Here is a 24,474-nt window from a genome sequence, read left to right as displayed (position 1 = left end):
GACACAGAATAAAAATTTCTTGGTAATAGTACATCACTGTCCTAACCAAATATGAACGTTACAGTGTAAGCCAGGCACTGCTGATTATAACACAATTACAGCTGTGACAGAGACCAAAGACGTGCAGTTTACTAAAATCAAAGTTGTACACTCAAAACGTATATAAAACCCACAACTTCAACAACTAGCCTGTCACCTTCATTTTAATTTATTTGTACTCTGATTAGGACCAGTTACATCAACTCCTGTATATCAAAGAGGATGGTGTGTTTTTTGAACAAAAAGTTTAAGATTTCCAAGTCAAGATGGCTGTATATTATTAATGTCAGCAATTACTACTCTTGAAAAGAAAAACGTTCAAATGAAAATCAAGAAGGAATCAAGTACAACTTTAACTCATATTGAAGTACAAGGCATAAGCTAATGGTATACCTGAAAAAGCCTCAAAGACATTAGAAAGCAGGGCACGGTCCTACCCATCAGATTACTTGATGATAAACATTTTAAGATGCTTCAAAAGTCATGTCCTGTCTAAATACCGCAATACTAGAACTTCCTGAGACAAAATGAAAAAGTATGAAGACTAAGTATACCAATACACAGTTCACAAATGCATACAAGCAAACAATTCTTGAATTCGCTTTATTTTTCTCTGCATAAGGAACCCTGCACAGGCAATTCAAATTAAAACAAAATAAATATGTGAATATTCATGTAAAACTGTCCTTGCTAATGAACAATTATACACAATGTACAACTCTTCATGTTCACTGGGAGGGCTTACAAATGTACTATTCCCAACAAAAATGCACCAAAATGTCTCCATGCAAACTTATCAAAAGTGACCAAAAAAAAGGAGAAAAAAATTACTGATCATACTTCTTTGTTTTTTGTTTTCTTTTTTTTTTTTTTTTTTTACAATCACAAAAAATAAAAACATCTAATTTTTTGTTACATTTAGAGTAACTAAAATGTGGCCACTGTTTATTAACATCTGTTTTTATGCTCCTAAAACATCTATGGTTACCATAAAATTATGTCAACAACAAATTGGACTCAGGGCACTAGTCGTAGTAAAAGGAAGATGATTTTGTTCACAGAATGTTAATAATCTGTGTCTGAGCCCTCTGCATTGTCCACATTCCGTGAGAGCATATAATTGTCCATATCTATAGACCTGCAATTATTGATTGCATAGCGCAAACGCTCTGCCATGATTAGTTGACTGGAGTAAGGTGGGAGCCTCAGTTGAAAGAAACAAGTCTGTGAGGTAGGCAAGCTGTCGTAAGGCTGTGGAAACGGATAAAAGGTGGGACACTGTTAAGTTTGTGAATAAAGTAAAAAAAAATAAAAAAAAAATGCAACATATCCATATTTCATTGATCCCTTCTTCCCTGCCTCTGTCACTCAGCATTTTCTCATTGTATCTCAGTATTTCTCCTAAGAAGCAGACTAGCCTCTCTTGTTTCTTACATCACTTGTTTTATCCTGCAGTATGTGCAAAACTACTGCTATATCACCTGCTGTGTGACTTACTCCATTCACTAATGAAATGCAACTATTTGACCACGCTATTGTTTAGAAGCCCACTGGAAGATACCAAACAACATTCAAATTACATACCATTCGGTGCCTTAACATGAAGCAACCTGAGACACCTCACCAAAGATGACAGTCAAAACACTATTATCTTATATTTGCCCAAGTTTTTGATTCATATATTTCAGACAATTTCCTTCCACTGCACAAACCCCAAACACAATGCAAAATGTATGCAACCTGTAAAGTAATATACTGTAAACTCGTGATAGTGGTTTTAGGACTTAGAGCTCACTAGTGGTCATATGTTGCTGCTTAACACAAACTTAAAGGAGTAAAAACTATCCAATGAAGAAAGGAATTGGAACAGAAAATGGTTGTGGACAAGTTACAACAGAAGAGGTTTTGTTTCTTGTGCAAGGGCTTGTCTTGACCTCCAATCACAGAACCATAGTAAATATACAAACTGAATTAATATGCAATCCATGCAGTATTCAATGCTCCTGCACAAATAAAATCCTTGGTTTTAATAGCTCAGGGCATATCCTATCCCTGACTTTCTCTGTAAATTTAGTTATGGAAACCTGGCTGCTATTGCCAAAGGACAGATTAAACTAGACAGGAATAATATTAATAATAATAAAAATAAAACCAACATCTTACCCTATCAACCTTCATTATTTGGAATCGCTGAGAGATATCAGCTGTGTTGGCTGGCAATCGAGATCTTCCTGACACAAACCTCATGAAAAGCACTCTCTCCTCATTTGAAAATTCTTCAAGGGTATGCCAGAACCACTGTACTAGCTGATGCTGTTCATCAACTTCTCTGTAACGCACAACTTTCTTCAGAACTTCAACTGATATTTCTGGCATTCCACAGACCATTTGTTCCAACTGCTTAGCAGTCAGAAGAGACAACAAAGGAACTGGAACAATCCAAGACATTCCTTCTCTTACAGCAGCCACCTATTGCCCAAAAAAGAAAAAACATTGGAAGTGCAATTGTCCTATTTCTGCCACTTATTGTACCATCCAAATAAATGCGAAGGCAATGTATCTGTTAATGAACGGGGTAAGGAGAGAGAACATCTGCCAAATACAACCTCTCACACATGCATACCCTGCACGGTCAATACCCTCTCAAAATTCTGGAGAATATTAAAAGTATTATTAACCAAAGCTACTTTTAAAAGTAATTACACATAAAAGAAAAGATTCTGACACAATACAGCAGAACTTAAAGTACAGGTCAGTAGCTTATTTTTCTAACACAGGTTAGAATTCTGCAATTCTGCATGTATTTATATCTTGAGAAAAAGGAAAAGAATATTCCTAACATCTAATTATCATAGTGCTTTTGCAAACTTCACTATATGAGTGACAAAACACACAGAAATATGAAAATAGGTAATTAATACTCCTCAGAACGTTTAATGCTGTATTTGTCGTTTCTTTGCTAAAGCAGATGAGAAAGTTTTCAGTTAAATGAATGTCTGTCCACAATATTTACTTCAGCTAGACTCTATGTTGCTGTCGTGTCTAGTAACAGTGCTTAGTGCACGCAACTGTGATGAAGTTTCCCAAGAATTGACAGTTGCAATGGAACTACTCTAATGAAAAAGAAGTTCTCATTTCCAGTACTCTTTTGTCAAGTGAGCAATTGCTAAGAAAAATATAACTGACTTAGAACAACAGCAAAAACATACAACTAAAATGAACTATAAGAGTTTGTAGGGAAAAAATCCTTTTCAGCAGAAAACCAAGCTTTTCATATTCCCTAATAAATTGTAATGGAAACTTACACAAATCAAAAATGCTGTTCATGTTAACAATGTGGAGAGGATCACGATGAGATTCTTACCTGACGGTCCATTTCATGAAGTCTGTACTCAATTGCCCTCTCCACATATTCTTTCCTGTTTGAAAAGGTAAGTGGGATACTGTTCCCTCCAGGGATTATGGGAACCATTTTACCATCAGCACTTTGACCAACAAAAGAATCTAAAGGAATCATCTGTTAGGCAAAACAGAAAAACTATGTTTAGTGTAAGTCAATCAAGCGATCTAGGTTCAACATTTTACTATCAGTCACCTAGAAATATATTTAGGTCATGAACTATTCCGAATGCTTATCAAGGCCTTGTTATCCCAATAATGGAAATATTTAATCATATAATAAAATAAATACTGAGATTAAGGTCAATCTGATAAAAGTGACCACTTTCAGAATAAACTCAGAAGCTCCAACTTTTGCATCTTACCTCATGGAAATTTTCTTCAGTAATCCCACTGTCTTCAATGTGAAGAATGCTGTTGAGGGTCTGCACATAGAGCAGATCTACCTCCTCCAAATCCTCCAAGATAAGTGGGATACAACAAAGTTGCTTCCAGACCATTGGAGCCAAATGAAGATCTAATGGCTTTTTTGTACGAATAGCTACACCCATGAGAATACCCAAGAATTTAAACTGCATCAGATGTTCATCTAAACATGCTGAAGGGTTAAAGAGAAACCTGGAAGAAAAGACAGTCAAAAGACTATAGTATAATTTCTGTGCTACTTCATTAAAGGCAAAAGAAGAAATATTTCTAAGCACAGCATAGTAACTGCCAACACAATTATCAGCAAGAGGTGTCCAAATAAGTAGATTAATGTTATTTTTAACTGTTGAAATAAAGGAGGCCAAGATGGGCAAATTTAACCCTGACCACAAATACTGAAATTCTTAATGTTACACTACATTCTGTATCAGCAATCCAGAAAGTTCACATTTAAACCACACCTTCTCCTTCATGTCAAAGTAACATCACAACCTGAAGGAAAAAAACTGTACTAGGGACAATCATGAAGTCTTACCATTTGGTAAAAGGTAGTTAATAGAAGTTAATTTTCACCAACTTACATCTGTCAATAAAAAGAAATCCTGGACAACTCACCTATCCCTATTGTAGCCTACTTCAGCAGTAGCATTTGGAGAAGGAATAAGTAGGTCTACTACTCCAGTTTCCAGTTCCTTAAAAATCAACAACCAAAGAAAAGCATTCTTAGACACAGGTACAAGAAACCTATTACAGAAATGTTTTTACATTACAGCATTACAAGACAGAATAGTCTATGACAGTGATTATTACTTCTTAAAAAATCTTTTGCAATACTTAAGAGAAAGCAACAATGGCAGGGCTGGTTTTCCTTAAAAAATCATGTTTATTTGAAGGCCTGCCTGTATGTCAGACTATAACCATTGTTTTGCTGTGACTACTCTGTGAAATATTCCCGGGTACCTGTTCTAGAAATGATCAAAAGCTCTAAGCTATACACCCTACCAAGTGCAGCTTTTTGCATGAAATACCAGTGTATCAAATTTTTCTATGAATTATGTTCTGAGCCCTCATTACACCTCACTGTTAATGTAAACTGCCTAGGAAAGAATCTGTAAGTTAGGCCTCAAGTCCTTATCTGAATCAACCCTCTCTGGTCTAACAGGTATTAGAAATATCATTAATAAACAGAGTTCTTTAGTTTCTTCCATCCTATATCCTAACTGTAACTCCAATTCCACCTCCAGCACTATCTATGGCTGTTCCCCTGTCCCAGACTACGCTGGTGTATTAATTATCCTCTTTTGATAGCATTAATTCTTGTTCTTTGGGATATAAGACTCCTGGAAGAGTCAAGGAACAACCACAGTTCTCCAGCCAGTATAGTTTTCAATCCTTCTCCTGGCTACAATCATAGTTGTGCCTTAAAAGCAACCAGATCTTAGTCTAGCCCATAGACCTCAGTTTCCAGATGAAACTGTATAGCAACAATATTCTGGCTACAGTCATAGTAAAAATACTTACTTTCTGCCACTGAACTCCTTTCCAGCACTAAGCCCAAGAGGTAACAGATTTTCACATATGTTACAAACCCCTGACAGAGGTGTAACTGTATTGTAGCATACAATCTTATAGAAAATATTGGCTGGACAGAATGGGGGTTTGCAAAATGCTCCCATAACGTGTAGCAGCTATTGTGGAACTTCAAGGTGGCCTATTTTAACACTAAGTTACAGTGTGGCTTTTTTGCATCTCATTGCCACAATTTGAAGAAGGTTTATTTTTCCTCAGAGACATCTGTAAGTAGACAATTCTAGTACTATGGCTCAGGACTGAAGAATAAGAACTTAGCGTGCTGCATAAGGAAATCTGACAAATACAAACAAACACCAGATATAACAAAAACTCTAACAGGCATTTTGAAGTAATTGGCTTTTCATACCTGACACATTTCTGTAATAGTGTCATCAAACACTCCCCCTGCATCATCGGCTCCTTCTCCAACCAGTTTCACTTTCCAGGCACGGGAAGGTAGGCGAAGGTCTGATGCATTCAGCTTTACCACTTGTCTTGCTATCTGTACAAAAATGGGCTTGCATTTCCGACCTCTTTTGAAAAAGAGAATAAAAAAAACACAGCCATACAATGTAACTCATAAAAATGTAAAGGCTAGTGAAGTCACTTGGTCATAATAAAGCTGTATAGAGAGAGCATGGTATACCAGAAGTTATGGAAAATGTATGAGTATCAGTATTTGTTATCAAATACATTCCCTATGAAAAGAATACTGACCTGGTTGATATTCTTTTTACAGTAATCAGAGGCCCATAGTTTTTTCCCTGAACCATAGTTTTTCCTATAGAGCGTACCATGGGGAGTGTGTACACTCGTGGTGCTAGCAAGGGTCTTAGCTGTCCTTGAACTATTCCCCACGTTCCAGCATTGTAATGAGATGTACTGTTCTGCAATAAAGCAGTATGAGAATAAACATTAATAAAGGTCATTAATTCAATTCTTTAAAGAATAAAAACTTTCATAATTAATCACTAGCACTTCAATATTTCAAGAAACAGGTTAGTACTTCGTGTTTATAGCTTTGAGGCTACTAAGCTTTTGGAAACTAAAACAATGACATGTCAGTATTAGCATAAATGAAAATATATAATGGTATTTGAAAATGTCTGGCTTAATCCAGATCCGTATATTTTGTTTATAAAATAAATAAATAAATAAATAAAAACAAACCCTACAGAACCTACCAATAAGGTCTGTCTTAATCTGGTGAAAAACTTCCTAGTGACATGGCACAACACAACACAGCTAAGCTGTATTTTTCAAATGGAATTTTACCTGGTTATTGGGACTGAGGTTAAGTAATCTCCACGAAGAGTACATGAGGTCAGAAAAATGGTACAGCAGTCTGAGCCTTGCTCTTACTGTATGAATGCTCACTTCTTTCAGTGCCCCATACTGCGGTGGAATGGCATCAGGTAAACCAAGCTGTAAAGGCACTGAAACACCTACCACAGTAAAAGAAAGTGCATTATTTTATCATAAAGGGTAGCAAAATTCAGAGACTAAGACAATTTGAAAACTGAATAGATGTAAAACAAAACAAATTTGTCCAAATGTTCCAAGGCTCCAGTTGCATTCATCCCTTGGGAAACAAAAAGACTAAATCAAATGACCATACAAACTATCTGTTTTTTACCTGGAGCTCTTGGTGGAACAGGTGGTGCTGTCCAGGCAGCACTGTGGCAACGTCCTGCTGAAATCTGTCGAATATTTTTTCCTTGCAGGACTGTTATTAGGGTTGGTTCTCTGACATGGTTGGTATGGCCAAGTCCAAGCTGACAATTTGTAACAGATGGAAAAGGCACAAAGAAGAATCAACAACTATGGAAATACTTCTAAAACACTCTCAGCAAAGATTCAGAGCAAGCAGTAAAGAGTGATACTTATTAACAACATATACTGGGTTAAAATATTTAGCTTTTAATCTTTTATTATGCTATCGTTTATCTTTTATTTTGGATAAAATGTTACGTCCACACTTAATGGAAGAAGCAAATTTAGGTGGCAAAGTAACCTTAAAACAGCTACAGATTTTTTGCAAGATCTTTTGTACACTGAGAAATTCATCTATGCACAACCTCTCATGCATAGTCAACACAGCTCATGCCTGTTCTGTGCCATTTAAATACCACTTTTGCTGTATCGTAGAAGCTCCTACAATAGTTTATGAAAACACAATCTGTGTAAAGAGAATGTCTACTGAACCTATTCTGACTTCTTACCTATGGCTTTGAATTTCATTTTCTAAAAGCAGTAACTTTGTATCATAAGAGTATAAAAAATTATTCCTACACCGTATAAACCAAGCTTTTTAAACTGCAAGGAAAAACATAAAATAGGCTTTCAGAACCAAGTTCCTCTCTCTCTTTTTTTTTTTTTTTTTTTTCACTAATAAGCATTTCTCTTTCAAAAATACAACGTAAGCATCATTTTAAAAATAGACAGATTTCTTTCAGAAACTATTCTAAACAACTCGCTCAACAAGGATTCTCAAATACTCAATCCTGAAGTATCAGAGCAGCAACTTTGCCCTTCTCTTACAGCAGCCATCTGAGGGACAGGGGAGAGTTTGATTTTCCACCAAAAGGTATACGTTACAACGACATCTATAAAGTATAATTAGCCTTATAAAGGTTAGAAATAAACAGGAAATAGTATATACCTGTCCTTCAGAGTTGCTACCCCATGCATATACATCCCCTGTAGAAGATAAAGCAAGTGTATGCTCTGCTCCTACAGCTATGTCTTCAATAAAGACTCCTGACAGTACTGGAACTTGCTGGGGTCTGTTGTGATTTCGAGCTCGTCCTTCTGGCAAACCTATAAGGCGATCTGAAATTGCAAGGAAATATCCACATATGTAAAGACCATCAAAAAGTGAATTTTACCTGCAGGCAAAGTCAGGGAGGGACAAAAAGCAACTCTTTGGTACTCTTAGAGCTGGGACTAAATAGAGAAACGTAGTGTACATTTCCTACAAAATCTTACATGTACTCATTAATATTGTCAAAATTGTTATTTTCACTTCAAATCTGAAACAAAACTACAATCTATTAAAACAAGGCTTCTACATCTAAGCGTATAAATTTCCAACACACAGGAGTTAACTGACTTAAGAGCAAATATGTTTATTTCAGTGTAGCTGGCAACTTGCCTGTCCAGAATTTTGAACGATTTGTGTAGGTATACGATTTATTCGGCAAAGTGAACATTCAAGTAACCCAATGCATTTGGATGGGTGAAATTTGATGAAGATTAAGGAAAACACTCTTCAAAAGCTAAATTATAGTATTTTGAAAGCCCGTTTTTGTGAGATCAAACTAGATACAGCCACAAATCTGTATTTTAGGCCTATGTTAATACTGCATTGCTGTACTTCCAAAATCCACATTAGGTCACTCTTATAAATGCATCTTAGTATTCTTCATTTTCACTTTCAACACACAGAAACATGTAGATGGAAAGATCTAAATACTAGATTGCCCTACCTTGTCCAAAAGTGTATACGTGACCATCTTTTGTCAATGCAACAGAAAACTGGGTTCCACAGGCAACTTTTTTTATTCCAATTCCACAAAGAATATCCACTTTCTAAGGGGGTAAATGATAGGACAAAAAGCTATGATGTTATGAGGGTACAAACAGAAAGCAAATATGAATTAAATATGTAACTTCTGCTTCCAAAGATAAAATTTATAATTCCCACAATGCAACGTATACAATACAGCATTACTCTAACTAATGCCTGTACATGAATACAAGAAACTGGCACACAGTTTTCTCTTTTTCTTTAACAGAACTAACATCTTATTCTATGTGCAATGATTCAAAATGCCTTTAATTTATTGGTGATTGGTGGGGGTGGCATCAGAGGAAGCCCATCAGTGTGGAAACAACCTTCCCCACAAATTCCAAAATAAGGAACCTCTCTGCTTTAAGCTAATCCTATGACTGTCACTATTTGTATTATCTCTGACATAAGGTGAGACTGGTTTACATGAGATGCTTTAGAGTGTCATGCTTAGTATAACATATGAACAGAATTATTTATGCTAGATTTTATTAGAGTAGTATAGCCTCTGGAAATACTAAGTTAAATTCTGAGAACTACACACTCTGAACTCTGTGCAATACATTAAGCAACACTGAAAACTTATTGAAAGAGTAATTTCCCTTGTCAATTCTAACCTGTGGTGATGATTTTGCAGTGGAATTTCCCAAACCAAGTTTACCATAATCTCCATCTCCAAAAGCCCAAACCATTGAGCCATCAGTTGACACAGCTACAGTATGATTGAGTCCACAAGCCACCTGGTTCAAAGAAATATGTTATTACTATAGTTTTTGCCAACTTACTACAAACTTGTACAACCCAAATACCTTCTAGAAAAGAAAAAACACATTTTAGAAAATAACTATCCCTTTAAAGGCGCTGAAACTTTTATTGCTTCATATAGTGTTTTGAAGACATTTAGGACCACATTAGTTGTGTTATTTTTTCTAGCTCATTAATTCATACTTAATGCCTACATATTGAAACTTTGCAATGTTTTAAAAAAAAGTGGGGTAGAGGTTGCAGTTTTGCAGAAAGAGGATCAAAAGCCAGGAAAGAAATCTGAAAACAATACACATACTCAAAATCTGCTATTACAATCAAAATAACAGCCAAAATTAAAAAACAGAACACTAAAATATACTGAAAATATTAGCTTTAAACAAAGATATGATGACAATTTGAAATAAACCATGCCTGTCCAATCTGGTAACCCTCCAGCGCTGTCACTCTTTCTGGAAGTTTCTTATTGGAAGTATTTCCAAGCCCTAATCGACCATAATCACCATTTCCAAATGTAAAAAGTTTGCCATCTGCTGTCACTACAGCTGAGTGTTTGAAGCCACATGACATCTAGAAATAAAATAATTGTAATTTATACATGTAATTTATATTTTTTGGGAAAAATATTACACATATAAATATGTAATACCCTTCTCACACACAGTACATATTTACTTTATAAAGATGTAAAGTACAGATATTGTAGTATTAATGACTCAACATTCTACCTCTTTTTGTTTTCCCTCACAGTAAAGTTAGGAGGAAGACAGGTGGATACCTGTGTGAATAAAGGCTTTCAGACAAACCCAGGTATCTTTTTTTGGACTGTTATACAGCACACTTAGTAAGGAGGAGGAGGACTGGTGACTTACTTTAAAGGTCAAAGACCGAGAGAAAATGCTAAGTTGTGCCTGTGTTTTGACAGCCATTTGGACCATCCCTTACTTCCAGGCTCTTTCAAATTTTTAGTCTTCTCAAATAACGAGTATCAAGTAATATCACTAACCACCAGTGAGTCTTGTGATTATAACATTCAAGTGGGAATTATCAACTTGCTTCATAATACTTAGAGAGAAGTTAGAAGTTGCCTGTTTTCATTCAGTATCTGAATTCAAATTGGCAAGACTGACAATGGCTTTGGAACATCTCTATCACTATCTGTACTGGTTACCCCAAGCCAGTATTCCTAGCACTAAGCTACAATATCTGCAGTTCATAAGAAGGAATAAAAAATGCTGTGGTACCTGCACCACTTCTTCTCCTTGCAGAGCCTCTATTTGTCTAGGCCTGCGCTGTCTGTCGCTGTTCCCATGTCCCAGTTTGCCATAATCTCCATCACCCCAGCTAAAGACTTCCCCACTTTCTGTTAAAGCCATGGAATGTCCATCAGATCCACAAGAGGTTACCAGCTGTGTTACAACAAAGCCTATTAAAGAAAAGTGAGAAAACAGCACTTACAGTAAATTATAATGAACTCTTCATATGCATCCACCAAGTGCCCCTAGTGGTAGCACATTAAGGCCAGGGAAAGGAAGCAACCATGTATAGTTTTTTCTTATATCAATTATTTTATTTTTATTTTGAAGGAACTCTTCAACTTCTCATGTGCAACCTATGCTTCTGACCTGCTGTTAGTTTTGAAATGAAATGTTGCTATCTTGGGCAAACACTTTTCCTCAAAGCCTTCTGAAAATTAAGGAATTTTAAGATGTCACTACTTAAATCGTGAGAAGAAATAAAAAGACTAGTTTATTTGTTCTATTTATTTAATGACTACAATGTTTCAATATGTCAATCTGTGAAAAGTGTCTAGACAAATAATATTAAATGCCAAAATGCTTATTTGTTCTCTATCAATCGAGTAATTTCAAACCAGTCTTACCCTGCAGTGCTGAAATGACTGTTAACACATGAAGATCATCTGAATTTCCTTGTCCCAGTCGTCCATAGCTCCCTTCTCCACAAGCCAAAACTGTGCCATTAGCTTGAATGACAAAAGTACAATTCTGACCACAAACAACCTAGTCAAGAAGAATACACAGGTGTGTTATTTTTGATTTAGATGCAGCAATGTTGTAAGTCCTGTGTTAAAATGTACCATCTTTTTTTTTTTTCTCAAGACCACAGATTCTGTCACACTACAAATACCTTCACAACAACCCTATTAACATAATTCATCCCATGTTTAATGGAGTTTTAGCATCTAATCACATCTTAATACAAATTATTTCATTGATTCTTGCTACTAGTTTTGGCAAACCTTCTTAAAGAACCATCAAATCATAGAATGGCTTGGGTTGGAAGGGACCTTGAAGATCTTCTAGTGAAAGAAATCACAATATGCCCCTACTTGAGATTTATCTTGACGTTTCCATCCTTAATGTTAATTTTAACCCAGAAAACAAAATGGGCACATGAATTATGCTAGAGCTGTTTGGATATTTTCAAGTCATGCCCCTGTCAAGCAATTTTGCTTTGTCAGATTTCAATGGCTTAATTTGAAATTGTCAAATAATTAAAGACTTCTTTGGTGAAAATACATGTTTGAGAGTAGTTCGCAGTAAATTCAAACAACAAATTGAAGACATTTAGATAGAGATTTTGACAAACAAACAATAATACATGTTATAAATCAATAAAAATAAAAACGTGTTTAAGTGATCACCTGCTGAGCCTGAGAGAATGAAGGTGCTGCTACTGGTATCATGACATTTCTACCAGCTTCTGCTAACTGTCCGTGTCTTCCTGCTCCCCACAGATACACATCACATTTGCCTCCCAAGTGCCAATCCTATTGCAAAGCATGAATGAATGCTTTAGAAAAAGAGTACTTTCAAAAGCTTACCATGTTGAAACATAAATAAATAGAATTCAATTTTACTAACCTCTGGCCTTGATGTTGCCCAAGACATTATCTGTTCGTCCATACCATTGATCCATTTACTGTTATCCTATGCAACAAAAGGCACAGTTACGACATTCAGTTCAAGAGATGCACATTATTTAGCTGTTACGTAACGCATATTTATTTTTTGACTAATAACAATATGCTCATTCAAATCATTCTAAAAAATACAAAAATAAAAATGACTGTATGCAGACTAAAATACTTGAATTTTGTCTATAGACCAAGCTTATTTCCTTACTATGCTGATCTATCAATGGCACAATTATCCATGGCTTGCAATCAAAAAATAAAATAAAATAAAATAAAACATTGGGATGAAACAATCTTTTCCCTTTTACAGATACTTAATAGGGTTTTTTGAAGCTTTAAATGCAAATACTGTCTGAAGATATCTTGCTGATAAAATTTTCTTAATCTAACATTCTTATTTTGGTTGACATATTGTAACAAGTTATAAAGACAGTTACTTCTGCCAAAATAATTCAGTGTAGGAATGTACCAGAAAGTTACTCTGAAATCACTGTAGTTGAGCTTTAGATCTCTTGCTTTTATCACATAAGAAAATTACTGGTGTTTTTTTTCCCCTCAATATGCAACTGACTTGCATTCATGACTACACACACAGTGAACAATCTTTACAGTATGCTCTGTAATAGTTAATTAAAAAATAAACCTATTGCTGGTGCTTATGTGTATATATAAATATACGTTATAAATATTTACAGTCCAGAGATGTTAACTGCATCATACCATATGCTTAACACTAATATTCTTTGTTCTTAAGGCAGTATAGCACATTTTACCATTAGGAGAGTAAGTTCATCCTCTGGAACAGGCTCAAGGTCTGGAACAGTAAAAGATTCTGGGAACTGTGCTCCCTTGGCCAGGGCTTCAGCAGCTTTTATGGTAGTTGAGAAACACTCTAGCCAGGCCCATTCTGTGGGACTCCAGGCTGAAGGATCAGGGAGGCAGTTCTGGTGATGAGGTGGTACTGGAGGATTGCACAACAGCTGATCTAGATGAAGGCCCACAGCGAGTGATGCCAAGCATTGCATATAAGGACTATGAACAAGCTGGTCTCCACAAACAACATGGGGCTAAAGGTGAGGGGAATGGGAGAAAGAAATCAAACATGCAAAGTTAGGAGTATATAATCATCAATTCAGAAACAGGAGTCCTTCAAAGCTAGTGCTATAGACAAATACTTTCTTCCACACTTAAATTTTTTCTAGGATTTTAAATATTCTCAAACTAAAAGCCTCCTAGTTTTGAGAACACTGAAAGGTAATAGCAAAAAGGATGTAGAAAAGTCTTGGGTTTTCAGTCTTGAAACACTGAAACCAGCAGAGATTCAAACAGTGATCTTAAGTCAGACATGAATTTTAAGTATTCTCACTAACTTTTCTTACCTTTTCATATGCATACTGTTCCTGAAGCATTATTGGCAAACGTTCCAAGAAAGCTCGCATGCAAGGAGCCATATTTAATCCTAGAACTCCTTGCTGTTTCAGTGCAGTCCTACACGTTGCAAGGACATGATTGGAAGATATCCACTCTGATGTGCAGTTCACTACCAACACATCCTGTATAACAGCAGCCACAAGACACATTAGAAATTTTAAAATCATAGAACAGCATTGTTCAGCTCCACTAATTTAACACCAATTATCTTAGTTTCCAAAGGGGCCAGAAAATACATAAACTTCAGTATTTTTTATGTCTTCTGGTGAATAATCTGCTGGAATCACCCCGGAATAGCTCTATCAATATGCCTCTTCCTCACAAGTTAACATCACATTCTTGAGGCAACATTAGGATTATCATTCCAAGGAAGAATGCCAACAGATGTTAATAAACAGAGTTCACTTCAGTGACTGCTGTCGTAACCTTAATTAAGAATTAGCCTTGCAATATGATCTTCAACATCTGGGCCGAATTCAGAGAAGACTTTCAAAAAATCCCCAAATATTTAGAATCAAATGTACCATGACTCTAATAACAGAAACCATAACTTGTGCCATGTTTAACTTTGCTCACAAAAATGTCATCTTTTGGAATAATCAGCTGTGGGGAGTTTCTGTTGTTGTTTTCTGTTTTTTTAATTACTTGAGGAAGTGCAGGACACATGCAGGTGTCTAAATATTGCCACTTATAAAGCTTCTGTTCAGGTACCAGAAGTTCTTGACACAGAAAACATTGAAGTAAATTCTGCTGCTCCTTAAAAAAAAATTCTTGAGGCTGGTTGAGACTAAATTAAATCCCTACAGAGTTTTATTTGTTTTGGGAAATGAAACATTTTTTCATGATGCATAAACAAAAAATTAAGTGTCTTTATCCTATTTTTGTGGCCCATTTACAGCTGCCACCGTTTTAAACAGAAAAGTTGATATAACCAGTGTGCAGCAACCGTTATAACCCCCAGCTCAGAAGGTTTCCTCCCTCCTCTACCTCCACTGCCCAAAACTCAACATGGGATACTTCAAAAAAAAAAAAAAAATCTTTTTAGGGTCAAGTGATAGTTGAAAGTCAAAGCAATGTAGCTTGCAAATATAACAGGGTTAGATAGACTGTCAGTTACCCAAACAGCCATGGTCTGTTCTGAAAGTAGTAGGACTGGCTTTTTCCTGGGCGAATGGGCAGACGAGAGGCGGTCTGCACGCGCAGGATCGGTGGAGGGGGATATTGGGAATGCTGGGAAAAATTGGCAGTTGGCTGTCGGCCGTTGAAGAGAGCAGGTCACTTGTACTGTGAACGTGTGTCAAAACGCCTCGTCATGGAGAATCATGGAGCGTATACTGAAGCAGCGATATGTGATCAAATTTTGTGTAAAGCTTGGTAAAATGGGCAAAGAGACTCACAAAATGATTAAGGAGGCCTACAGTGATGCTGCCATGGGTAGATTGGGTGTTTTTGAGTGGCACAAGCTGTTCCAAGAAGGTAGGGAAAGAGTGGAAGATGACGACTGCTCCGGATGCCCTTCGACGAGCAAGACCAACGAAAATGTGTCACAAGCGAAAAATTTACTGAACCGTGATCACAGGATGAGTATCAGAATGATTGCTGATGACTTGAGCATTCCTCAGACCCAAGTTTTTGAGATGGTGAAAGAAAACTTAGCCATGAGGAAAGTGTGCGCAAAGTTTGTGCCGTGAGTGTTGTCAGAGGAGCAAAAGGCCAACCGGAAAGCAATCTGCCAGGATCTTCTTCATCATGTGAATGAGGAGCCCGACTTTTTGGACAATGTAGTGACCGGTGACGAGACGTGGGTGAACGCGACCCGGAGAGTAAGTGGCAGAGCACAGAATGGCACACCCCTGCTTCCCCACGCCCCAAGAAAGAACGAATGAGCAAATCCAAACTAAAGTCCATGCTCATTTGCTGTTTTGATCGACATAGAGTTATCCACTAAGAGTTTGTACCACCCAGACAAACAGTTAATGCATTTTTTTATGTGGAAGTCCTCACAAGACTGCGAAAATGCATTGCTCGTGTCCGCCCAGTCATTGTCAACACTTGTCGGCTGCACCATGACAAAGCGCTGAGCCACACAGCGTTCCGCGTAGTGGAGTATCTTGCCCAGCACAAGGTGGCAACGCTGCCTCAGCCCCCCTACAGCCCCGACTTGGCCCCACCAGACTTTTTTCTATTCCCAAGAATAAAATCAATGCTCAAGGGGAAGCATCATGCATCGGTAGAGGCGCTTCAAGAGGCCGTAACGAGGGAGCTAAACAGCATTCTTGTCCAGGCGTTCCTGGAGGCGTACGAAAACTCGTTGGCAGCCGTGTGTAGATGCGGAAGGGTGCTACTTTGAAAAATTCTAATTGTTTGTTCTATTCTCATTAATAATTTTTTTTTTTTTAAATGAGTCCTACTACTTTCAGAACAGACCATACAGTTTTGTAAACAAATATGTTTGGATAACATAAGCCAATAAACAGAGATTGGTCCTGCCTGCATACTTCTTTAAAAAAAAAAAAAAAAAAAAAGATTTTATTTCAATAAGATAATTCTAAATAATACAAAAATTTAAAAGATTACTTTAACACACAGTATCACCTTTGATCTGTTAGAACACGCAGCTACTCCAACTTCAGGTATCCATACTGCAGTCTGAATAGCTCCAGAACCTATTACAACACTCTGTAATACTGAACCATCCTAAGGAAAGAAGTGTTTTTTGTCAGTGTGTATACAGCTACTTTTCTACTTAAATACAAAGTATATTACTTAGGGATGATATACTCCCAAGCTGTTCAATAACTTAAAAAATGAAATGTCTATACTGAAAGCAAAAATCCATCTAGCAATTTTATCATACAAAGGACATAACATAACAAAGGGTTTAGAAGTGTTTAATACTAAACATTGTATGATTCTTGGACAAGTTCTTGTAGTAACAAGAGTTGCTGCTTCTGCAAGGCCTAACGTGACCAAGACTAAAGAGTGAATTAGTAGAACCCTAAAATACAAAGTACTTGAACGTTAAGTATAATTTCAATTTATCTTTTACTAAGTATAACATCATACCATTATTTTACACTACACTTCCTCTAATTTGTAACATACTGGGGGAAAACAAAAAAAAAAGTGATTACTTGACCATTTGAGATACTTACACTAAAAAAATACTCATGCCAGCTCTAAGATAATCTTACCCGTAAAGACCAAATATTCATGAGACCTCCAAGTCCACCAGATACTAATGCCAGTCCATCTGGACTGAATGCAACAGTCCGAACAGGAGTAATATGGCCTCTCAGCTGAAATACACACTTGACTTCTACTGGTTTTCTGTATCCATCCTGCAAATTATTTCATAGTTATGGAACAATTAATTCGTTACAGAAAAAGGAATAGCATAATATAACTTCTATATCCTGTAATAAACACTGATAATTTGTAGAGATGTAGTAATTTACACAGGATAATAAAGTCCAAAATTGTAAATATCTTTGTCATGTTATCATCTTTTCTCCCTGTACAAAATGACATCAACATTAAAGACTGCATTACAATTTAATTTTATATTGGTTAAATTTATTGTGACTTAATTTTACCTAGAAAAAATTTAAAATACTTAGTGAATTTTGGTATAAATTTAACAATTTAAAAAAATTTAAACAGTTCAAAATACACTCTTTAGCTAAATAAAATTCACTTAAACCTGTGATTTTTCATTTCCTGTTCTGAAAATACCTACAAATGTTATATATTTAGCAAACACGTTCTCTTAGTAAATTTGAGGTTTGAGTAATTTGTTCACATTTCCCTCCTCCCCAGTTTCAGAACAAGCAAAGGGAATTTCTTAAACACTACTTGTTCTACCTTGGCACTGGTTTCTTGGTCCCACCACCCTTCTGAGTATGTTGAGCTGGACTGCAACGTGGTTACTATGTCCTGGGGAACAGTCCAGACACACACCAAACCATTGTGGCATCCTCTGAAGGTAGTCAGGTTAAATCAGAAAAAAAAAAAGTAAAGGTATTAATATAAAGTATTAACTACCAAAACGTCCTGAAAAAATCAGTTGGCACCACCTTTCTATAAAACTATATTGATCACATAGATCATCTAAAGTGAAAAGGAGTGTTAACCATGGATAAATATATTCCTCCTATTCCACTCCCTAAACTCCCAACCCTCATCCCAATGCTTTTCAATTTTTACTAACACCATAATCTCAAAAAAAAAAAAAAAAAGAAAAATATATTTGCAGGAAAACAACAAATTTCAAGCACAGGTTCACCATGCACAGGTCTTATGACACAGAGAAAACAGTAAACATGACCAGACCCACACTTTCCATTTAAATTTGGGTGCTTTATGGATCTTATTAAAAATGGCTTACTGAGTAAACATTATATGAAAAAACACAGAACTTGTGTTTGTTCTAGACATTAATGACCAGTAGAATTAAAAAAAAAAAAAAAAAGAAAGATACTACTACTAATAAAAGAACACCCAACTGCAAAAGAGCTAAAACAAACAAAAAAAATTACATACGTAGCTAGTAAAAGCTGTAACTTGGGTCCTTTCCCTGGAAGAGCACACCAGGCAATGCCATTCACAAGAGCTGGATGGGGCAGTGAATGCAGACGTCTCCAAGACCCTCCCATATATCCCCAGAGTTTCACTGTTTCTTCTTTGGCACATGTCAGGAGAATCTTACCAGTTGGATCCCACTTCATACTAACAATCATATCCTATTAGATTTTTAAAAATTGAATGTTAGTGTGAAGTAGCACAGTAAGAACAGAGGAAATTTAACTGCCAGAGCTAATGCAATGTTTAATTACTAATAACAAAGAACATTTTATTCTCACATCATAACAAGTAAAAATAACATGAATGATACTTTTCAGAACACTCACGTTTTATATTTTTTAATTGCAGCAGGAATTACCTTAAAGGTATTGGCTTCATAAGCCTATTAGGCAATGGGACTGATGACATACTGAGCCTAACCAATGTAGGAAAGAAGAGCCCATAGGGGAAAAGCCAAATATAGTTCTATCGCCACAGCTTGCTCACTTCTGTGACTACCACACTTCAAATATTTAAGACAAATTCATGGAAGCACTTAAGAGGTTTTTAATAAACTTTCCTTTGGGAAATTCTCTTATTAAGCTAATTAACTCATTAGTCAAATTATTCATGACGTATTATGTACACCAAAGCAAAAGATCAAAACCTTTACAGCTGCATATTTAGAAAAATATCTTTTGCTTTGCACAGTAACTCAAGCTTTACAAAAATATGTGGCCTGACCAAAATTAATATTTTTAATATTTGTTAAGTGCTTTTACAAATGAAGTCTTTTTAAATCCAGATGCCCATAACACATACCCATTGCTGTATGCACATACACTTCACAATCTCCAATAGCAAAAAAGGCTGTAATTCTTTTTTTTTTTTTTTTTAATTTGGTAGACTCTTCCTCTTAACTGTATTGTATTTAGTATGTCAGAAATAGATATTTAAATATATGCTTGATTTTATAAATAATTTCCAAATACAGAAAACAACTTAAACAGATTGTTACCTGCAGAAATTAAAGATTACTTTTAAAATGAGTAACTCTACCTTGTGTGCGTCAACTAGAACAATTTCTCCTTTTTCAAGTGGTTCCTTTGTTCCTATCAGCAACTTTCCATCTGAATAACCAACTGCAAATGGTCTGTCTTCACTGAACCAGGCAAGGCATGTGACGGAAACTATGTAAACAGGTAACACAAAACTTAATTAATTACTCCTGCCAAAAGGTGTGCAAGTGTAATTGCCTAAAATATTAAGTGCATGAAAACCTGCCCTTCCCACCAAGGTTACCTGACATACTTTTTGTCTGAGAATTTTCTTGAATTTGTATAGTAAAGAGAGAAGCAAGTGCCCCTGTAATCACAGATGTTGAGATCCCGGTTAGATTTTTTTTTCCACTCTTCTTTGTTACAATAACTGGATTTACATTCCTGACATGGTGAAAATGATCTATGCTAAGGTAAAGAAAAAAGTAGACGAAATCCTACACGTGTCTGAAATTGGAATGCTTCTAAGAAAACCACTGAAAGCCACTTCAGCCTTTGTTAGCACCTCGATAGCAACTCACTCGATTCTGCCAAAAAAAAAAATCACATTTCTTAGAGAAACAATACGCAAAACCACAAAACGCTACCTAAAATGTGCTATTTGATGTCCCCTGCGACTGGAACTATAAAAGAAAAATAGCAGTAATTATGGAATTCAGATGATACTGTCTACCTGCCTTTTTCAGAGAGAGCAGACACTGCAGAGAATCTATATTGATTTTTTTTTTTTATGACGACAAGGAATGTCACGATTTGACTAGGCCACTACAAACTGTTGGTCTTTGCTGTAAAAGGAACCTAGGTGCAGACAGATTCCACACTTTCTTGCTCCCATGAACACAAGTGAATGATGCTTGCGAGCAAAGTATCAGAAGTTGCATCCCAATGAACAATAATAAAAATAGGGATTATATACTTGTTAAAATATTTAAGGGGGTGGAGGGGATTTTTAATGTTAAGCTCTGTTTAAATATTAAAATAGTCACCTACCATCCTTTCTGTAGCAGTGTTCCAATTCTATCCGGTGCATGGTTGAAATATCCACAACTTCAATAAGTCCAAGAGACCCATCCATACGACCAATTAATAGCAATTCTCCTTTCCATGCTGCAGCTGGCCCTTCTTCTGGCCAAGCTAATGCAGATACCCAGTGAGGCTGAAGATCTAATAATCCTTTTCCTCCTAGGAACCCAAAAAAATCTTTTGAACTGCTTCATCTTCATAAAGAAAATAATGCAACAGAAATACTTCCCATGGGAAAATATCAAAAGACCCTATTTGCAGCTAGAACATGCTACAAATTCACATAAATTACAGGACCATGAAGCAGTGGACCACTAATCTCCACAGACTCAAAATCTAGCTAACAAATCTCAATTTTCAGTCAAGTTAAGTAGTTTCATTAAAGGAGGAAGCTAAATTCTTCAGTACTCATACAATTTGTACTTTTCCTGTGGACTGCTTATTAACATGGACTGCGGCAGCAGTGATTTTCCTAAGTGCAGAACTGCAGAATAATGTTTCTTCAGAGATTAAAAGCAACAAAGTGACTAACAGCCTTCCTCTCATGGGAGTTCTACAGGTATTATTCTGAACTGGTTAAATGTAGCAAAAATTACAGGAAGGATGTAAGAGAATGCATTTAGAGACACTTGCAAACCGAACTAAGGAATTAGGAAGGACCTTTCTGGATCAGGCTCAGTCTTCCCTATCACAACACAATCTTAAAAATGTATCTAATACATTTTAAAGTGTTTCTTCCTCACTCATTATCCCTCCTTATAAACTACTTGATATCACAATTTTTTTAACACCAGAACATTCTTGAAGTTATTCACGGACTACTTCCATTTCTTCTAGTGGTAACACTGTTCAGTTTTTGCTTAGACAGTCGCATTTGCATTTGCTGGGCTTTTAGTGGTTACCTTCCTAATGTATTGATTTATAATCTTATTCCTCTGAGACTCTTTTGTTCAGCTACATAAATGGGGCTTAGTCATTGTGCTCTCAGCAGGTTTTCCATCTCTTCCACTGTAATCCATCCCTGCATCTGTTTCAGCGAATTTTGGCATTCTCTGTGCCTTTTGTAGAAAACTAAGTCTTGTGGACTATGGGAAGATACCAATTTTCAAACAAAACACCAAGAGTGACCAAGCCTCAAACCTAAACACCACATACAACAAGAATTCATATCCAGTGCTCAGTTTTCTACTGAATTAATTATTAAGCATGCATCAATTTGTGGTTAGTGCCTTCCTCTAACTGAACAAGTTGAGAAGATATTATGGAAGATGGCAGGTATTTAAATTGGAAAGCACACACAAATAGTTTGGTAAACAAAGATTCAACGCTATAGCAGCTTCCCTATAAAGACATTTTATGGTAAAGTGTTCACTGGTAGTTAGAGCATACCATTGACTTGCCATATGTTCACCATCTTTTCCGTAGCTCCAGCCAGATACTTGCCACTAATGCTCCAACAGACAAGAGACAAACTAAGGTCACTGGGTGACCCCAGACTTTCTTCAGAATCGCCTTCTCTGTAACAGGATAAAATAAAGTAATTGAAAAAGGGCATTTCCTTTAAGCAGTGTAGATTATGATTATTGTATTGCATGCTGATTATTAAGAATTTGACCTGATCTGCAGAGGGTCTATGTAACTAAAGAGTTTAGGTGACTAAAAATTCTAGATAATACGAAAGCTACGCTAATTTCTAAAAGAAAGCTACCCTAATTTCTAAGAAATATATCTAAATTATTATAATTATTATAATATTAATATATAATTTGTCATAACAATATTATAACTATTAATTATAATTAATGATTGTTGATAATAATAATTGTAGTTAATAATTAATTATATAATTATTGTGATAAGCTATGCCAATTGCTATAAATTCTTTTTAATGATACGCTAACTGATTAAGATTCTAGATAACAGTAAGATGCACTGATTGCTATAAATTTTATGTGATGATAAAGCTCTACTAATAACCACAACCCTGTGGCCAGTCCTCATTCTACCCAGGATCCCTAAAAGAACCTGCCTGTCCCTGTAGCACTGGGTGACACCTACTCATATCTCAAATTTAACATCTTTGGTGAGGACAAAGCTTTCCAGGAAGTCATGAAATGAAACAGAATAGGCTGAACAAAAGAAAGAAAAGATGTGCATCTTGCTCTCAGTTCTAGCCTAAATTCTTCCTCCTGTTAAAACAAAAATTCTACTTTAAAGTTTGCTTCACTAACTGTAACAGAACCTCTGTTATGTTTTATTTCCCCTAACAACATACAGGACAGGTGAAGTTTTACTTATTTTAGTTACAAGAAAATGAAGGTTTTTAAGTCAGGATACTTATTACAGACCAAATACTGCATCACCCCTGTACTTTTGGTGATGCAGCAAGAGTATGCTAGTGTCTTCTTGCTCAAGCAGGAGACAGTTCGTTTGTGAATACAACAGGCAATGTGATTTTTTTTAACTGCTATAAATAACATTAACACATTAACATAACATATGGAATATATTAACATAAAAAAGTAACAGAACAAATAGTAATATTGTATCATAGAATAGTCATCTAGTAACATTTAAACAATACTCCTCCAAACTCAAAAAAAAAAAAAAAAAAGAGCATCCTCACAAAGAGGAGATAATTCTATCACAAAGAAGGGATAATGCCTTTTCTTATGATCATCTCTAGGGGCTAAAAAACAAAAGTAAAACTCCACCTTTAATGATTGACACTTATCCTCCACAGTAATGAATATAAATAGAACTATGCAGTGTTTGCATTTAAAGCCATTGTTGAATTGTTAGAAATGAAGCCCAAGAAAGTACTGAACTCTTGATCTACTTTACAGGAAACACACTCTTCTGCCACCTGGATATCAAACATCTGGTAAAGAAAGAAGCTGGTCTCATTTCAATCTTCAAAGTCAAGCTGCATGTCATTCTGTTTGTTACTTTTAAGGCAGCATCCCCGATTTAAAATTGCATAAATTGTACTAAGGAATAGCCAGATTGTAATCTTTCTTCTTTTTTGGACACATCCAAATGACACAAATGTACTATCCAGACACTCTGCTGAAGGAGTATTACTCTAAATTCCTGAAGCCCAGAAGTCACAAATTCTTTTCTGAAACTTCACTGAAACCACTACATTCATTATTATCTTGTTATACATTTTACCTGTTCACTGATACACACTGAAGGAACATTTAACCTATTTTTTTCCTCATGTATGACAGGCCCTTACAGTTTTTATTTTACTCATTCATCATTAGATGAAATTATTAAGACTATTTTTAAACAGTTTTAACATGATCTCCTTATACTGACTCTTATCAGCTTGATATTTAAGTTGTGTTTTCTGTTTTAAGACACTTAATTTACATTGCTTACCATAAACACAGCAACAGTTCCAAGAACAAAAAAGATGAAATAACGTCCATGCAGGAGAAATTGCGTGATTGGCTCCTTTCATTATCTTGCACAGTTACAACTTATATTAAGTATGCGATTATTACAAATAATTAACTTACAATTTGTTGAGCACACACGTTTGTTGCAATGAATACTGCTTCTTGGTAACATTCCACACTCTTATGGTACCATCATTTCCACTAGTTGCCAGAAGTCCCTTTTTATTGCACCAAACACATGTCATGACCTACAAATGTCAAAGCAATCATGGCAAAATTGGA

At 35.9% G+C, this 24,474-nt stretch overlaps 1 protein-coding gene across 12 annotated transcripts in view; it reads right to left on the bottom strand.

The window, feature by feature from the left end:
* Window positions 1-615: 615 nt before the first annotated feature.
* Window positions 616-24,474, bottom strand: part of HERC1 (HECT and RLD domain containing E3 ubiquitin protein ligase family member 1) — a 102,965-nt gene continuing 79,106 nt past the window's right edge. For all 12 annotated transcript variants that reach the window (XM_068695641.1, XM_068695642.1, XM_068695653.1 and 9 more), the window contains exons 52-78: window positions 24,313-24,440; window positions 22,175-22,302; window positions 20,753-20,944; window positions 19,764-19,894; window positions 18,684-18,883; window positions 18,006-18,120; window positions 17,336-17,482; window positions 16,737-16,838; window positions 14,090-14,263; window positions 13,484-13,777; window positions 12,658-12,723; window positions 12,438-12,563; window positions 11,655-11,793; window positions 11,017-11,198; window positions 10,187-10,342; window positions 9,625-9,747; window positions 8,925-9,027; window positions 8,099-8,268; window positions 7,073-7,211; window positions 6,712-6,881; window positions 6,154-6,323; window positions 5,804-5,969; window positions 4,480-4,556; window positions 3,804-4,056; window positions 3,404-3,556; window positions 2,203-2,508; window positions 616-1,290 (exon numbers count right to left, since the gene is read on the bottom strand). In XM_068695641.1, the coding sequence (XP_068551742.1) occupies window positions 1,105-1,290; window positions 2,203-2,508; window positions 3,404-3,556; window positions 3,804-4,056; window positions 4,480-4,556; window positions 5,804-5,969; window positions 6,154-6,323; window positions 6,712-6,881; window positions 7,073-7,211; window positions 8,099-8,268; window positions 8,925-9,027; window positions 9,625-9,747; window positions 10,187-10,342; window positions 11,017-11,198; window positions 11,655-11,793; window positions 12,438-12,563; window positions 12,658-12,723; window positions 13,484-13,777; window positions 14,090-14,263; window positions 16,737-16,838; window positions 17,336-17,482; window positions 18,006-18,120; window positions 18,684-18,883; window positions 19,764-19,894; window positions 20,753-20,944; window positions 22,175-22,302; window positions 24,313-24,440 (4,296 nt within the window). In that variant the 3' untranslated portion in view covers window positions 616-1,104. The remainder of the gene's footprint in view (window positions 1,291-2,202; window positions 2,509-3,403; window positions 3,557-3,803; window positions 4,057-4,479; window positions 4,557-5,803; window positions 5,970-6,153; window positions 6,324-6,711; window positions 6,882-7,072; window positions 7,212-8,098; window positions 8,269-8,924; window positions 9,028-9,624; window positions 9,748-10,186; window positions 10,343-11,016; window positions 11,199-11,654; window positions 11,794-12,437; window positions 12,564-12,657; window positions 12,724-13,483; window positions 13,778-14,089; window positions 14,264-16,736; window positions 16,839-17,335; window positions 17,483-18,005; window positions 18,121-18,683; window positions 18,884-19,763; window positions 19,895-20,752; window positions 20,945-22,174; window positions 22,303-24,312; window positions 24,441-24,474) is intronic.

This window comes from Anas acuta, chromosome 12 (assembly GCF_963932015.1).
Source record: "Anas acuta chromosome 12, bAnaAcu1.1, whole genome shotgun sequence".
In the NCBI taxonomy this organism is placed as follows: Eukaryota; Metazoa; Chordata; class Aves; order Anseriformes; family Anatidae; genus Anas; species Anas acuta.
Note: the sequence above shows the minus strand (reverse complement) of the source record. Positions and strands in the feature narration are given on the sequence as shown.